At 42.7% G+C, this 18107-nt stretch overlaps 1 protein-coding gene across 2 annotated transcripts in view; it reads right to left on the bottom strand.

Moving 5' to 3' along the window:
• Nucleotides 1-18107, bottom strand: part of LOC129620857 (leucine-rich melanocyte differentiation-associated protein-like) — a 745168-nt gene that overhangs the window by 712989 nt on the left and 14072 nt on the right. The window contains exon 1 of one of the 2 annotated variants that reach the window (XM_055536625.1): nt 10541-10681. The exons of the other annotated variant lie outside the window; for it this stretch is intronic. Coding sequence (XP_055392600.1) covers nt 10541-10623 — 83 coding nt within the window. The 5' untranslated portion in view covers nt 10624-10681. Of the gene's footprint in view, nt 1-10540; nt 10682-18107 lie in introns of those variants that run through there. 2 annotated transcript variants of the gene reach the window in all.

Genomic DNA, 18107 nt, shown 5'->3' with positions numbered 1-18107 from the left:
GTGAGAGTTGGACTGTGAAGAAAGCTGAGCACCAAAGAATTGATGCTTTTGAACTGTGGTGTTGGAGAAGACTCTTGAGAGTCCCTTGGACTGCAAGGAGATCCAACCAGTCCATTCTGAAGGAGATCAGCCCTGGGATTTCTTTGGAAGGACTGATGCTAAAGCTGAAACTCCAGTACTTTGGCCACCTCATGCGAAGAGTTGACTCATTGGAAAAGACTCTGATGCTGGGAGGGATTGGGGGCAGGAGGAGAAGGGGACGACAGAGGATGAGATGGCTGGATGGCATCACTGACTTGATGGACGTGAGTCTGAGTGAACTCCGGGAGTTGGTGATGGACAGGGAGGCCTGGCATGCTGCGATTCATGGGGTTGCAAAGAGTAAGACATGACTGAGTGACTGAACTGAACTGATGGCAAACCAGGAAAAGCTGCTGCTGATTGGCTGATGTCTGGGTTTTGCCTGGCTTCAATCCATGGCCTCTCAGAGTTATGAATGAAAGCCTAGTGCCATGGAGCTAAGGATGGTGGAGGATGAGCACCATGGCTTGGTTACAACAGTCAAGAACTCTCACTTTGGAGAGAGTCTGGATCTACCGGTTCACTGAAAGGTTTAAGCCCAGTGCTGGAGTTTGCAGCTATGCAGAATCTTACTAAAGAAATATCCTGAGAGACTCAAGGTACAAATGTCCTCAAGTTGTTCAGAAAAAGGGAGTAAGGGAACGGAGCCAGGCTAGTCCATAACAACATCAGAGAGCCCAATAGGTAGATTCTGCTTCATGGTCACCCTCTAAGTCACGAGTGTGAATGAAGAAAGACACAGCTCAATCGTGGTGTCCACATGGCTATACATCTCAGTATACCTCATTTATACAGCTTAAAAGTCCTAAATGTTTCTTCTAAATCATATTCATTAACAGAAAGCTCATTTTCCACGAATGTAAAATATATTTCTAAAAAAACATTTTTATAATTTCTAATTGATTTCAATTGGCTGAAGGTTGAAACCCTTTACTTGTCTTGTGACCTGCAACTCTGTACCCACCTAATTTATATAGCAAGTAATGTTTTCACTCCATTAAATTATTACTATAGTCATAGGGGCAATACAAACAACAATAGTAATAGCTAATATTTGAGAGCTTTTTGTATACTAGGCACTCTGCCAAATATCGTATATGCAATGGCATTTCATGTAACTTGCCATAATCATGCAAGTTAGGTACTATTATTTTTCCCATTTTACAGATGAAGAAACAGAGGCTTAAAGAGTTAACTTGTCCACAGCTACCAGATAGTAAGTGTTAAAACCAGGATTCAAACTCAGGTCTTGTGACTCTTGATTCAGCGACTCTTAGCCAGGACCTATCCAGCCTCCATGAACTAAAGTTTGCAGGGAACCTTCTCTATGCATATAAGGGGGCAACAGTTCCTACCAATATCTCATTTATGGTCACAGAACTGTCCTCCTAATTCCATTATTTCGATCATTTTACGTATGGAGAGAACTTGTGCTATATACAAACCTACTTGTCAAAGAACATATTTTTTTTTAATTTTATTTTATTTTTAAACCTGAAACACTGTATTAGTTTTGCCAAACATCAAAACGAATCCGCCACAGGTATACATGTGCTCCCCATCCTGAACCCTCCTCCCTCCTCCCTCCCCAAACCATCCCTCTGGGTCGTCCCAGTGCACCAGCCCCAAGCATCCAGTATCGTGCATTGAACCTGGACTGGCAACTCGTTTCATACATGATATTACACATGTTTCAATGCCATTCTCCCAAATCTTCCCACCCTCTCCCTCTCCAACAGAGTCCATAAGACTGTTCTATACATCAGTGTCTCTTTTGCTGTCTCGTACACAGGGTTATTGTTACCATCTTTCTAAATTCCATATATATGCGTTAGTATACTGTATTGGTGTTTTTCTTTCTGGCTTACTTCACTCTGTATAATCGGCTCCAGTTTCATCCACCTCATTAGAACTGATTCAAATGTGTTCTTTTTAATGGCTGAGTAATACTCCATTGTGTATGTGTACCACAGCTTTCTTATCCATTCATCTGATGATGGACATCTAGGTTGCTTCCATGTCCTGGCTATTATAAACAGTGCTCCGATGAACATTGGGGTACATGTGTCTCTTTCCCTTCTGGTTTCCTCAGTGTGTATGCCCAGCAGTGGGATTGCTGGATCATAAGGCAGTTCTATTTCCAGTTTTTTAAGGAATCTCCACACTGTTCCCCATAGTGGCTGTACTAGTTTGCATTCCCACCAACAGTGTAAGAGGGTTCCTTAAAAGGAAACAAAATATAAGCCTAGGCCAACAGAGGCTGGGTTGAAATTAACTCTCACACCGATATAAAGAAAGTTAATTAGTTCAATCCAGTCGATGTCTGATTTTATTAAATGTTAGAAATTAAATGAAGGCTTTAAAATAAATAAATCAAAGAAAACATTTCCTGTCTACCCCAACCCCTGAAATTTTTCCCTTTGTGTCATGTGTTAATTGGAGGGTTTCCAAAGAGGGTGCGTAGAACATTTTTTAACATCTATTCTTGAGAGTCCAGTAATGTATTTTCTACATAATAGATATAAATAATGAACACAGGGCTACATTAATTTTAATTCATGTTAAATATGGTTTCTGGGTTGAATTTATTTGTAACACATTCCTTCTCTGTGCTATTTCATTCCTTGCCACCATGTCACTGTTTAGCTTGAAATTTCACAATATGGAAATGCAAAAAACAAACCCGATCCTAATTATCTCCTGCAGGATCATAAAAATAACATTAATAAAATGTGGTAAATATCAGTGCTGATCATTACCAGGCCCGATCGCCAGAAAATGAAACGTAGCAGCACCCCAAAGCAGGAAGGATTAAAGCGAGCCCTCCACCACGAAACACACACACATTAGCATACTGCTTCATAAGCAGATTTAACGGTAATAATAAAGTTGTCTTTAATGTGAACTGGACAAGAATTTCAAATGTGCATGGATATGCACAGAATCCCTGGCATCTATGTGTATACTGCTTTCTAGTTTCCAAAGCAGTGTCACATCCACTATTTCATTTTTGTATCCCTTTTGCCCTTACTCAGAGCTATGGACAACAGGCCTTATTCCAGCTGAAAACTGGGGTTGCAAGAAAAGAGAAAGATGTGACCTTCCTGGATGGACCTTGTGAGTCAGCAAACTGAAGTTGGAACCCAAGCCTTCTGGCATCCAGATCTATGATCTCCTCATTAAAAGTAACTTTCTTTGGGATAAACCACACAGGCACAGTGACAAGGACTTCCTAGTCATGGTACGAAACATAAAGGACAAAGCATCATTAGTCAGAAGAGATAAATAAGATGTCTTACCAGGGACTGAAGGACAGACAAAGAAGATGTTAAGCAGCACTTGATGTGAGAAACACGCAGCCTTCTACGCACAGCTCTGTTCTGTGACCAGGGTTACAAACACATTCGTACAGGTAGGATGGCTCAAAATAGTCTATTAGGTAATGTCAGAGGCAGAAAAACTTGATTGGCCAGTGTGTGACTCTACATCTGTATTACTTTATTCATATAAATAAGACCCTAAATATCAGGATGCCAAAGTCAAAAGTAAACTTTGGTTCCTGCTATAGAATGTCCAGTATATAAAAGTTTAATATACTTAAGGAAATTCAAGTACATTATCAACTATTGACAGGTACTTATGGCTGTAAGAAGATAAGCTAAAGACATTAACTTAAATAAATAAATAGATATGACAGCGTGTTTGCTGGACTCTAATGAATTAATTCCCTAATTGGTCTTCCCTGAACCCCACAGCAGTCTCCATTAGGTCTTCACATACAATCCATACATCAATAGCAGGATGTTTCTATATCTAGGTCCATGGACCATCCACTGTGCTGGCCATTAGTATCTCTTAGGAAAAAGGAGTAAATGGGGGAAGGGACAAGTTGAAGTTTGGAGAAAATGAAAGTCATGTTATTGCACAAGGAATAGTGTTTAAAAATGTGAGCCCAAGGCCTGATACGGTTCTTTTTCATCAATAAACCTTAGTTTGAATGAATGTATTTTTCTGAGGGTATAGTATGCAGACTGGAAAACAGAAGGGCCTTACAAAACTGCTGGAATTAGTTACTTAGCTACTCATCTAGGACAGAAACCAGTCTATCATTTGTGTTTAAAAACCTGGCTGGGCAATCCCACTTCTGGGCATACATCCAGAAAAAAAAAAAAAAAAAAAAAACACATAATTTGAAAAGATCCATGTGCCCCAATGTTCACTGCAGCACTGTTCACAGTAGCCAAGACGTGGAACCAACCTAAATGTACATCAGCAAAGCGCTGGATCAAGATGATGCAGTACAGATATAAAATGGAATACTGCTCAGGCACAAAAAGTGAAATAAGGCCATTTGTAGCAACATGGATGGACCTAGAGATCATCACACTAAGTGAAGTCAGAAAGAGAAAGACAAATACCATATGGTCACTCATATGTGTAATCTAAACTATGCCACAAATGAACTTACCTGTAGAACAGACACACGCTCGTAGACACAGAGGCCAGATCTTGTGGTTGCCAAGGGGGTAAAAAGGATTGGGAGTTTGGGACCAGCAGAGGCAAACTATTGTACAGAATGGATCCACAACAAGGTCCTACTACAGCATAGGGAACCATATTCAATATCCTGTGGTAAACCATAATGGAAAAGTGTATATATATGCACACACATGTATATGACCTAGCAACTAAACAACAACTGACTCGCTTTTCTGTACAGCAGAAATTAACACAACATTGTAAATCAACTATACTTCAATAAATTAAAACAAAAAAGACATAGAAGAAAACAGAATTTCAGAAAAAAACAAAACAAAGCTGGTTAGGGTCACCTGCTACATCTGCATCCCTGGAGGCAGGACACAGGCCGGGGGGGGGGAGCGGGGTGTGTTTCAGCGTGTGCTCCTGATACCATATGGGCATTTCAGAACTCTCTGATCCTGACAATCACATAGTCTGGGGGATCTCAAACTTCAGTGTGTAGCAGAACCACCTGGAAAGCTTGAGAAAGCACTAACTTCTGAGCCTCAACCCCAGAGTTTCTGAATGAGTAGGTCTGGAGTGGGGACAAAATATATGCATTCTAACAAGTTCCTGGGCGATGTTCATGCTGCTGGTCTGAGAACTCCACTTGGAGAATCACTGCTCTAGTCTAACACCATCATATTAAAGGGTTAGAGACCAAGAGAAGGGAAGTGACTCTCTCGGGGCCAGTCTTCAGTGATTCACTTCCTGAAGTCTGATGGATCCTTTCTGTTGTAAGTTGAATTATGTCCCAAACCAAACTCATATTTAAAAAGCCTAACCTGCAGGACCTTTAAAATATAATCTTATTTCATTGCAGATGTAATTAGTTAAGATGAGGGATTAGGGTGGTCCTAATCCAACATGAGTGGGGTCCATATAAAAAGTGGGGGAGGGTTTAGAAACAGACACGTAACACAGAGAGAATGCCATGTGAGAATGCCACAGAGACAGGGCAAAGCATCTGGCAAGCATCAGAATCTAGGGGAGAGGCAGGGAACAAATTCTCCCTCGCAGTCCTCAAAGGAACCAACCCTGCACACCTTGATCCTAAACTTCTCTCCTCCAGAACTGTGAGAGAATAAATTTTTGTTGTTTCTGTCACCGGTTTGGGCTACTTTGTTATGGCAGCCCCATCAGACTAATGCTTTTTTATAGGAGACCATCAGAGAGAAGTCCAAAGTTCATCTGAGTGGATATTATGAAGGAGTCCCAGTCCTCTCTCCCTCTCCCAGGGATTTGCTACACTCCTCAGCTGAGGACCAGGGCTCCCTTGTCTTCCCAAGTCTTTGCCTAAGACCCGGCTCTAACAGGGGTGGACTCTGTACTAACCCCTCTCTCAAGCCATGTGGTGAGAGGTCTCAGGACCCTTCAACATGCTCCCATTCTGACTCAGCACTTTTATTTTTAGGGTTTAAAAGAAACTCAGACCCACGCAGGGGAAATACATGTTCCTGGGAAGTGAGTAATAGTGAATACAAGGTGAAACAAAACCTTGCTCCAAGGAGATTATGTAGTCATTAAAGTACTTTTCATTAGGAGTATATAATTATATGGAAAACACACATGCTATAAAATCAAGTAAAAAGGCAAGATATAAAATACTGTATATTAAAAAAAGTAGAATAATGCTGAAAAGAAATATATCAAAATATTACGGGTTTTTAATTTGGGGGCTGGCAAGAATATTGGAACCATTTTTCTTCTATTTTGCGTTTTCTGTAAAAAGCATCAATTATTTTCATAAAGAGAAGGTATCTTAGGGGTGGGGGAATCCCTTCCTGAGATTCACAACTATTCATTGTTCATCTCGGCTCCGTTGTTTCTTTCCATCTTCATTCAATGATATCACCTAAAATCTGCCAAAGGTTTGACAATCTGCCCCTGCAAGGAAGAAGGTCCTTTTCACTTTGGAGACTAAGTTTATTAAAAAGCCACTTTCTTCTTTGTTACAGAAATCTCCAGTTAGAGGTTGTGAAATTATGCAAAATTCTCCCCTTCTGTCCCTGGTGCCTGAGGTAAATTTCTTTTTCTTCAAATCTTTCCAAGTGGTTCTTCCCTGAAGAACAATACCCACATTTATCATCCTTTGTCTCTTCAGCTGCTTTCTTTTCTATAACCAGGTTTTTAATCTTTTTGGTTGTTTTAACATCACTGTTTAAAATTCTCCCTTTGCTGTACTACCCAAAATTCAGTAGCTGGGGTTTTATTTGGGTTAAAACATGTCCTCTTTTAAATATGACTGCATGCGTAGTCATTCAGTCATGTCCAAATCTTTGTGACCCCATGGATTGCAGCCTGCCAGGCTTCTCTGTCCATGGAGATTCTCCAGACAAGAATACTGGAGTGGGTTGCCATGCCCTCCTCCAGGGGATCTTCCCAATCTGGGGATTGATCCCAGGTCTCCCACATTGTAGGTGCACTCTGTACCAGCTGAGCCAAGCCCTTAAATATGATTATCTATGGGAAATTTGAAGTGATCAGATGTTCACACTTTAGTGCGAATTAGCTTTAGAGCACTGTTTTCCTCCTAATACCCAGCTAAGACAATTAAGTTGAAGAAATGAAGTTTTGAAGAGATGATAAATGAAAGTGAGTTTGCAGCACAAGGGCATTTGCAAAGAGAGGTCAGTGACCAGGACAGGGTGTTGGGCATTTGGGAAATAGAACAGTAGAGAAAAGGAAAGAGAGAAGATGGTGAGAGGAATGCAGCAAAGGCAAACTAAACCCGAGTTAGAGTGCGGTCACATGGCCCTGCTTAAGTAGCCTTAATCCCTTTTTTTTTTTTTTTTTGCAAAAGGAGACTTTCTGCTATAGTTTGTAACTAATGTTCAAAGTCAACAGAAGCACCTCAATTGTTTTTAAATTATGTGAATAACAAATACCCTTAAGCAGGCAGGGTTTTGATATTCTTTTGATACTGAATATTGATCATTAACAAGTTGGACAAGAGTTGAAAATTTGTTAGTCATTTCACATGTATAAGCAAACGTGGGGGGCATACATCTACATACCTGGGTGGGTGTGTTTAAATGTATAAGTAACAGGCTTTCAGCTGAGTTCTGAACCAGGTAAAGAATTCAGAGGGCAAGGGTAGCAAATTCACCTAAATTATATGCTGAAATGTGCACCTGAGGGCCTGTTTCTGGGCAGAGGGTCCATGGCTTTGACCAGCTTCTTAGGGACAAGAGTTACTATGCTGGGGGATGAGGGCTCTGACTCAAATGTGTGCTGTGCCAGGCTCCAAGATGTGCACACCTCAGATGCTCACACAGGAGGTTCCCTGTATCAAGGAGAAAAGTTCGGACCGTGCTGGCAAGAACACAGCCCTCCCTCCCCTACCCAGCCCACAGGTGACACTTCACAGGGTCTGTCACCGCAAGGACCTGCCCCCCATGGTCCAGCCATGGGGCAGGGTGGACCTTCTAACTGGATTTTCCCGAACATCCTTTTGGTCACAAGGAAGCAAACAAGTTGCTGATGTTCTCAGATTTTCCACTGAGCCCTGAAAACAGACCTGTTCTCTTCCCAAATGTGCTCCCAGCCCTACAACCCATGGCAAGTACCACCTCCCTCCTATTTGTCTCTTGAGCATGAAGTGTTGTTTCTAAAAACTTCAGCTATCCACTTTAAAAAAAAATAAAAACTCTCTACATATTAGACAAATCAGGTTAGTCTTTTTAACTTGAATTCCCTAGGGGTGTTCTGGGCCTAGGACACATTTTCTGTCTCCAGGGGAAGACGACAATCACTGATGTGTAAAATGATAAGCCAAAACCAACACAGCAGCCTGTGATGATAAACTCACTCTTATGAATTTCCTAAGGTAGGAATATGAACAAACACATTTTATAATGTTTCCAACAAGGTAACCGGAAAATTGAATTGACCAGAATCCCCCACTCCCAAAGCATCCCAGTTAAGAGCTGCACAGCTAGTTACAGACTCCAGCAATTCTAGCTTCATTAAACTCTTGCTCACAGCAAAGGGAAGCTGTGACAAGGGAGCCAGGCTCTGCCGTGAGCAGGGAACCAAGCTGTCCCTCACACGGCCCTGTGAACTGCTGCCCACCCCCTGCCCTCTTCCTTCCCATGCTCTCCTCTCATCAGCAGCGCTGAAAATGCATTTCCGGCACCAGCACCATCTTAGGCAAGGCGCGCAGGCTCCAGTTTTCAGTTTATAAACCTGTAACTCGGATCCCATCTCCTTTTTGCCCTCTGCACAAGGCCATAAACATCCCTGGCTCCGGCTCATGACGGGTTCTTTCCTCTAATGGAAGCTCCCTCCTGGATATCCCAAAAGAGAAAGATGTGTCTGGTAAGTGGGAGAGGTCAAACCCGAGCACAGCTATTTATTACATATACTGCGACCAGATGGATCTAACTCATCCATCAAAGCCCTCGTCATCCTCATCACATTAGCTTCTTATAAAAGCCTCCTGCTCTTTCCCCTCGCATGCCGGCTCTGCCACTTCTCTCCTCCTCCTCCTCCTCTCTCTCCTTCTTGCTCTCTTTCCTCTCATGTGCTTTCAGGAAAATGAACCCTCTCTAACCCCACTGCTGTTCTCCTTAAATCATGGCTACCCATCACTCCGTGGCTATTTTTAAACTTTACTTTTATCAATACTCATCCTGTAGCTCAGGGAGATATTAAAACTGTACTGGGGCAAGGAAGGGCGTTCCTGACACTTGCTCCCTCATTCATCAGCTCCTCATAGGCCCGTTGGTGACAATGAAAAGATTTCACAATACCGTGCAGCAGAAACTCATTCTCCTGCTCATCCATCATGTTCAACCTAGCAGCGGTGCTACTGACCTAATCTGCAATGCCTCGGGACTCACTGGAGATTTCTTAAAGGCACCCTTCATTGTTGTCCGTAACAAAGAAGAGGTCTGGGCCATTCGATAAGAAGCCTAAATGGTGCAAGGATTAATGAAATATTCTTCCATCTCCCCAGTCCTGGGTTCAAAGACTGCGTGGCGGGTGTAAGCCAAGCGGCCTCTCACAGACTGAACTCAGCACAGCCCACTCATGGGTCAGCTAAAAGTGCTCAAATACAAAGAACATGGCCTGGGGGCACAAAAGAAAGAAGGCCCCCAGATTGTGGGTGCTGTCCCTGATCCCCTTCTTCACTCACTCACTGATGTGCCCTTTCCTTTAGCAAACATTTTTTAAGCACCTATTATGTACTAAGTTCTAGTATAAACATTGGGGTCATAGAGGTTAAAAGTGTAAATGCTGGCTACAAAGAGCTCACTGCTGAGTGAAAGGGAAGCCAAAAAAAGCTAACTGTCCCCAGCACTTCCCCTCTTTTCCCCCATACCCCCTGAATTGCTCCAGGATACACAGCAGTCCAGCTGGAGACTACATCTCCCAGAGACCCTTCAAGCTCAGTGCTGCTGTGTGACTCAGATCATGCCAACAGCCCATCAGTCAGGTGGGGCATGCAAAGGTCACGGCAGGTCCTGTAAGTGGAAGCTGGCCATATTCATGCTGCCTCCCTTCCTCCCATGGAATGGAGCATGTCCACGTTGCTGTGAGTCAGCTTTGGCCATGAAGACAAGGACGAGTGAAAGAATGGCAGAGCAACCAGAAAGGGAGAGCCTGGGTCCTCCCAGGCTCAGGGAGCAGAAAGACCAGGGGTACTAGATGACCCTAAACTGGCTAAGGCAGTGACCCAAGCCCTGATGGCTCAGTTGAGACCTGTGTGAAGAAAGAAAGGGGACTCAGACATCCACAATTTCCATCATGACCTTCAGATGCCTCTGAATGAAGCCCAAGAGGAAAAGAGCTGCCTTCAAGGTCCTTACGTGTTTTGTACCTAACATCAGCTCATTAAATGCCCAGAGTGAGGACAAACAAGAGGCAATTCTGAGATCCCCACCAGCAAACACAATAAGAACTCCCGATTTATTTACATTTACAGACCACTTACCCCTTACCCTCCAGCTGTTCCTTGCTAAACAAAACAAACTCCACTCCAGAATGCTGTAGTTTCCAATGGTCCACAGTGTTCATTCTGCTAGCTACTCACCATGCTTCCAACTAGTCTTATTTCAGATCTCTGTCCTCTCCCTGGAATGAAAATGTAAGCTCCCTGAGGATTAGAACCACATCTTAGCTTCTCTCCTGTGCAGAGTTCAGCACAGGGTTTAGCAAGCCACAGGCACTCAAAAACTCAGAGCCAACTTTCAGAGAAATGGGAAACTAAAGCCATGCAGACAGGGAGGCACTGAGCAAATTTTGTGGAAACAAAATGCTCACGCTGTCATCGGCACTTGAGCTGATATGCTCATTTGGTGCTCCCATTATAAAAAATGTAGAAACAGAGAACCCCACGACACATGAATGCTGATACCTTGGTCTCACAGCTACTTAACGGTAAAAATGCTACAAATATGCGGCCTTGTATGTTCTTTTTGCTCAAGCGGAATACCAAGTTGGGCCACATTACAAATACCAAGGGCACCTACTCCAACCACTTTGGGTCCTAATCCTCTCATCTCAACCCACTCCTGTCTGACCACAAATTCCAACTGAGAGCCCAGGGGCATGTGAGGTGGCAGAGAAGAGCGGGAGTCATTTGTGGAGTGGAGAGGCTGAGGCACAGAACGAGCATGATCTTAATCCAGGTCAGGCTCCATGACCCAATCTCCCGGATTCTAATCTAGAGGCACCTTAGCAACTTTGAATTTTAAAAGATACATATTTTTATAGCCAATCACAGTGCCAAACTCTGATCTCCACTTCCTCAAGTAAAACATCCCCACATTGTAAGATAACTAATGTGTAATGCACAAAAAATGTTTTATTTAAAATTAGCTGAATCTAATATGCCATCAATTCTAATATTCCACAATTTTATGCACTACTGAGAAAAACAAAGCTATTAAACTGAAACACTACACTCTCCAATCTCTTTGAATTTTATTTCATAGTTATTAAAATAGTTCTTTTAGACTAATTTAGACATAGATTTTTATCATCGCCTATCATGGGATATACCTTGGCTTCAGGCCACAGAAGTGGATACATAATTGTAATCCTAGGACTGCATTCACTCAACCCTCAGCTGGGTTCTACATTTAGGGTATCACAAAGCCAAGATTAAAGTGTTGGTCAGTTTCTTTTGTTGTGCAGAAGCTTTTAATTTTAATTAGGTCCTATCTATTTATTTTTGCTTTTATTTCCAATATTCTGGGAGGTGGGTCATAGAGTTGGTGGGAATGCAAACTAGTACAGCCACTATGGAGAACAGTGTGGAGATTCCTTAAAAAACTGGAAATAGAACTGCCTTATGATCCAGCAATCCCACTGCTGGGCATACACACTGAGGAAACCAGAAGGGAAAGAGACATGTGTACCCCAATGTTCATCGCAGCACTGTTTATAATAGCCAGGACATGGAAGCAAGCTAGATGTCCATCATCAGATGAATGGATAAGAAAGCTGTGGTACATATACACAATGGAGTACTACTCAGCCATTAAAAAGAATACATTTGAATCAGTTCTAATGAGGTGGATGAAACTGGAGCCTATTATACAGAGTGAAGTAAGCCAGAAAGAAAAACACCAATACAGTATACTAACGCATATATACGGAATTTAGAAAGATAGTAACGATAACCCTGTATGCGAGACAGCAAGAGACACAGATGTATAGAACAGTCTTTTGGACTCTGTGGGAGAGGGAGAGGGTGGGATGATTTGGGAGAATGGCATTGTAACATGTATAATATCATATAAGAAATGAATCGCCAGTCCAGGTTCAATGCAGGATACTGGATGCTTGGGGCTGGTGCACTGGGATGACCCAGAGGGATGGTATTGGGAGGGAGGCGGGAGAGGGGTTCAGGATTGGGAACATGTGTACACCCGTAGCGGATTCATGTTGATGTATGGCAAAACCAATACAATATTGTAAAGTAATTAGCCTCCAATTAAAATAAATAAATTTAAATTAAAAATAAATAAATAAAGTGTTGGTCAGCTGGATTGCTATCCAGTGGCTCTAAGGGGGAAAAAAAAAATCTTCTAAGTTCATTCAGGTTTACCAGGAAAACCCAGATTCTTACAGCTATAGATCTGATGTCCTTGGCTTCCTGCTGGGACTCTTTCTGCTTCTAGGGTCTATCCAGGTATCTTCTCATGTGAGCCTCCATCATCAAGCCAGCTATAGCACATCAAATTCCTCTCTTGCTTGAAATATCAATGAGGTCCTCTTTTTCCACTAGCTAAGGAGGGTTCTGTGCTTTTAAGAACCATGTGTTTAGATCAGGCCCACCTAGATCATCTCCTGTTTTCAGAGTCTACTGTGCATTATACCCTAACACAATCATGGCAGTGAGATCACATTCACAATTCTCGTGACTAGAGAGCAAGGAATCTTTGGGGGGCCAGTTTTAGAAACCTGTGTGCCACACTAGCCCTCCTATGAACTATGGGAGTGACCCAAATAGCTTTCCAGTAAAATCCTTTATTATCTTCAGCCAGATCAAGTTGGATTTCTGAGACCTAAGACACTATGATATTATTAAGGAGAGCTAAAAACCAACAATATCAAGAACAACCTGACTCATTTTGACCAGGTTATTCTTATTTACTCATATTCAGGTTACTTATTTTGACCCTTTGCTCAGTGGGTAGCAGAGAGCATAAGTCTTATATTAATCTAAATAAAACTAATTCCAATCCCACTTGGGAACATAAGCTTTTATGTTCCTAAATTAACAGTGAAAGGCAGGAAGCGTCCCGTAGTGGTTCAAGCATCTAAACAGGAAGCTGGCTGTTGCCCACCCACCCTCACACAGGGCTGGGAGAGCCAAGAGTCCAGAACTCCTAAAAGACAATTTTCTTTAAAAAAAAATTTCCCAAGATTCACATTTTACATCCTATACATAAGGGAGGAAAGAAACCTTCCAAGCCGTTTTTGGGGTACCTGCCTCAGATTATCCTAATAGAATTGATATAAAATGATCTTCCACCATCCAATACACTTAGTGAGGCCCCAACTCACCAGGTCTTCCTCACACCTAACCTCCCCCAAATCCTCCCAATACTCTTCTTCACATGTGATCAGAGAGACAGAGCAAAAGATAGGAGAGAGAAAGAGGGAGAACACAGAGCCAAAGAAAACCATTTTAGAATTCTTCTTCAACACTTATCTCCAAAATGGCCCATTTGATTCATGAACATCTCTAATGTATATCATCAGTGACTGAAGGAGTTTTTTTATATGATTTTTGACAATTTAACAAGTCCTCCTGACAAATTAAATGGTTGTGTTGACAACTTAACTGTACTGCCAATCAATATTTTCAATTACTTTCATTGTCATTCAGAAAAAATACAACACGAGGTCACACAGTGGTAAAACCAAGGAAAGAAAATAAAATGAGCACAATTGGTGGGGTGTGGGGGTAGGAGGCAGAGAAGAAACCAACTTTAAGGCATGACACAGTATCACGCCTGCTGGGCGTGGAGACCCCAGGGTTTCGGAGAGTCTGGAAAATGCCCCTTCCCTTGGGATGACTCTCACAGGTTCTACAATGGAGACTCCCCTATTCCCATGAGCTATTGAAAAGTCATTAGATTGGAGCAAGGGACACACCGCATTTTATTAAGAGGCCTTCCTTTTAGGCATTTGCCAAACTGCCACCATCGCGTCCTCAGCCTCCCGGAAAGGCCCTCCAGGACCACAGGTAACGTTTCTCAGCCTTTCGCAGGGTCGATTGGTCACTCTGAAAAATTCGAGTCTGAGAGCACCGAGGCAGAGGTCAGCCTTCTTAAGCTTTTCAAAGGGATAGCAGCAAATCAATATTTTCAAATGTGTATTTATCATGCGGGAAGAGAGGCTGCCCACGGAGAGCAGAACACACACACAGAAATCTTCCCGTTTTTCACTGTCCAGAGAGTGTAAATGGAAAAAGATGATCTGGGGGTTAAAGGCAGATTTCAAGAATGATGATTTTTTTAATGCTCGCTCACAGTAAAGAATTTAAAAAGGATTCTTTGGTGATAAGCACCAGCTTTCAAGTCAAGGAGAATGTGGGCAGAGTCCCAAGGCCTTGTGACTTCTGGCCTCTTCATCACTAGAGGTTGCCTGACCATGAGAAAGAATATAAATCTCTCCTTTCTCCAAGTTTGCCTTCTTTGAGTAGTTGCCTAGGTTGTTCCCCCTCCTGCCACAGCTGTCCTCTCAATGGAGCCTTAGACTCACTCCTCCAGGAAGCTCTCTCTGACTGCATTGGCCCTGCATGTGCTCTCAATTCTAAGCTCCCCTTATAACTTCCTGTCATTACCCCCCAACACACAGACACACACACAGACACACACACACACACACACACACACACACACAGCCATTTAGTTCTGAATCCTTTCAGTTCAGTTCAGTCGCTCAGTCGTGTCCGACTCTTTGTTACCCCATGGACCGCAGCACACCAGGCATCACTGTCCATCACCAACTCCTGGAGCTTGCTCAAACTCATCTCCATCGAGTCAGTGATGCCATCCAACCATCTCATCCTCTGTCATCCCCTTCTCCTCCTCCCTTCAATCTTTCCCAGCATCACGGTCTTTTTTTTTTTTTTTTAATTTAAATTTATTTATTTTAATTGGAGGCTAATTACTTTACAATATTGTATTGGTTCCGCCACACATCAACATGATTCTGCCACGGGCGTACACGTGTTCCCTATCCTGAACCCCCCTCCCACCTCCCTCCCCGTATCATCCCTCCGGGTCATCCCAGTGCACCGGCCCCAAGCATCCTGTATCAAACCTGGACAGGTGACTCATTTCATATATGATATTATACATGTTTCCATGCCATTCTCCCAAATCATCCCACCCTCTCCCTCTCCCACAGAGTCCAAAAGACTGTTCTATACATCTGTGTCTCTTTTGCTTTCTCGCATACAGGGTTATCCTTACCATCTTTCTAAATTCCATATATATGTGTTAGTATACTGTATTGGTGTTTTTCTTTCTGGCTTACTTCACTCTGTATAATCGGCTCCAGTTTCATCCACCTCATTAGAACTGATTCAAATGTATTCTTTTTAATGGCTGAGTAATACTCCACAGTCTTTTCAAATGAGTCAGTTCTTCACATCAGGTGGCCAAAGTACTGGAGTTTCAGCTTCAACATCAGTCCTTCCAATGAATATTCAGGACTAATTTCCTTTAGGATGGACTGGTTGGATCTCCTTGCAATCCAAGGGACCCTCAAGAGTCTTCTCCAACATTACAGTTCAAAAACATCATTCTTCAGCACTCAGCTTTCTTTATAGTCCAACTCTCACATCCATACATTTGACTACTGGAAAAACCATAGCTTTGACTAGATGGACCTTTGTTGGTAAAGTAATGTCTCTGCTTTTTAATATGCATCTAGGTGGGTCATTGGAGAAGGCAATGGCACCCCACTCCAGTACTCTTGCCTGGAAAATCCCATGGACAGAGGAGCCTGGTAGGCTGCAGTCCATGGGGTCGCTAAGGGTCGAACATGACTGAGCGACTTCACTTTCACTTTTCACTTGCATGCATTGGAGAAGGAAATGGCAACCAACTCCAGTGTTCTTGCTTGGAGAATCCCAGGGACGGGGGAGCCTGGTGGGCTGCTGTCTCTGGGGTCGCACAGAGTCGGACACGACTGAAGTGACTTAGTAGTAGTAGTAGGTGGGTCATAACTTTTCTTTCAAGGATCAAGCGTCTTTTAATTTCATGGCTGCAGTCACCATCTGCAGTGACTTTGGAGCCCAAGAATTTTAAGTCTGGCACTGTTTCCATTGTTTCCCCATCTATTTGCCATGAAGTGATGGGACCAGATGCCATGGTCTTCATTTTTTGAATGTTGAGTTTTAAACCAGCTTTTTCACTCTCCTCTTTCACTTTCATCAAGAGGCTTTTTAATGCTTCTTCACTTTCTGCCATAAGGGTGGTGTCATCTGCATATCTGAGGTTACTGATATTTCTCCCAGCAATCTTGATTCCAGCTTGTGCTTCTTCCAGCCCAGCGTTTCTCATGATGTACTCTGCATATAAGTTAAATAAGCAGGGTGACAATATACAGCCTTGACGTACTCCTTTTCCTATTTGGAACCAGTCTGTTGTTCCATGTCCAGTTTTAACTGTTGCTTCCTGACCTGCATATAGGTTTCTCAAGAGACAGGTCAGGTGGTCTGGTATTCCCATCTCCTGAAGAATTTTCCACAGTTGGCTGTGATCCACACAGTCAAATGCTTTGGCATAGTCAATAAAGCAGAAATAGATTTTTTCTGGAGCTTGCTTGCTTTTTCGATGATCCAACGGATGCCAGCAATTTGATCTCTGGTTCCTCTGCCTTTTCTAAATTCAGCTTGAACATCTGTAAGTTCATGGTTCACATACTGTTGAAGCCTGACTTGCAGAATTTGGAGCATTACTTTGCTAGCATGTGAAATGAGTGCAATTGTGCAGTAGTTTGAGCATTCTTTGGCATTGCCTTTCTTTGGGATTGGAATGAAAACTGACCTTTTCCAGTCCTGTGGCCACTGCTGAGTTTTCCAAATGTGCTGGCATATTGAATGCAGCACTTTCACAGCATCAACTTTTAGGATTTGAAATAGCTCAACTGGAATTCCATCACCTCCACTAGCTTTGTTCGTAGTGATGTTTTCTAAGGCCCACTTGACTTCACATTCCAGGATGTCTGGCTCTAGGTGAGTGATCACACCATCGTGATTATGTGGGTCGTGAAGATCTTGAGTTCCTTGAAACCTTTAGTGTCCTGTATTGTTTTCTAAATGATTCACATACTAAGTACTTTACAAATATTCACTTAATCTCCTTTGTGAACTGTAAGGATCCTTGGGAAAGGAAAATGATAGCCCTCTCAGGACCTCTCACCATAATGGAACTGGGGATGGCAGGAATTTGGCTTCCAAATCTGACTCAAACAATAAGTAGCAGCTTCCCGGACCAACTTGCTGAGTCAAATTCACAACAATATCAGAGAATGCAGAGACCAGATACTGGAGGTCTGTCTTGGGCATGGAATCATGAAGTCATGATCTACATGTATTTTCCCATATTTTTGGAGAAAACACTGACATATGTACAGGGAGCTCTCAATAAAACTAACTAACTTAAGAATTAAGTCATTTGCCAGTCATTAGCAATAAACAACTCAGTGAGTCTACCATCAAACTCTAACTTCATTCCCTTACACTACAGGTGGTTGAACGATCACTATGCAAAGGATAGTCCCAGGTGCAGAGAGGCAGAGGAGAGGCAAGACCTGGCCCTAGCCTTCGAGGGGCTATGAGCCAGAAGTAACAGAGACCTGAGTGAGAACACAGGGAACAGCATTCGTAGTACTAATATAACAACTGGTTTCCAAAGAGGACTTCATTCTAATTAGGTAAACAGGAAGTACTCTCACGGGGTGATGGCACTAAGGTGGATCTTTGAATGATAAGGGAACATAATAGGCAGGGATGAGAGGAATAAACATTT

Source organism: Bubalus kerabau, chromosome 1, assembly GCF_029407905.1.
Source record: "Bubalus kerabau isolate K-KA32 ecotype Philippines breed swamp buffalo chromosome 1, PCC_UOA_SB_1v2, whole genome shotgun sequence".
In the NCBI taxonomy this organism is placed as follows: domain Eukaryota; kingdom Metazoa; phylum Chordata; class Mammalia; order Artiodactyla; family Bovidae; genus Bubalus; species Bubalus kerabau.
The sequence above is the reverse complement of the archived record's forward strand: the minus strand, read 5'-3'. Positions and strand labels throughout refer to the sequence as shown.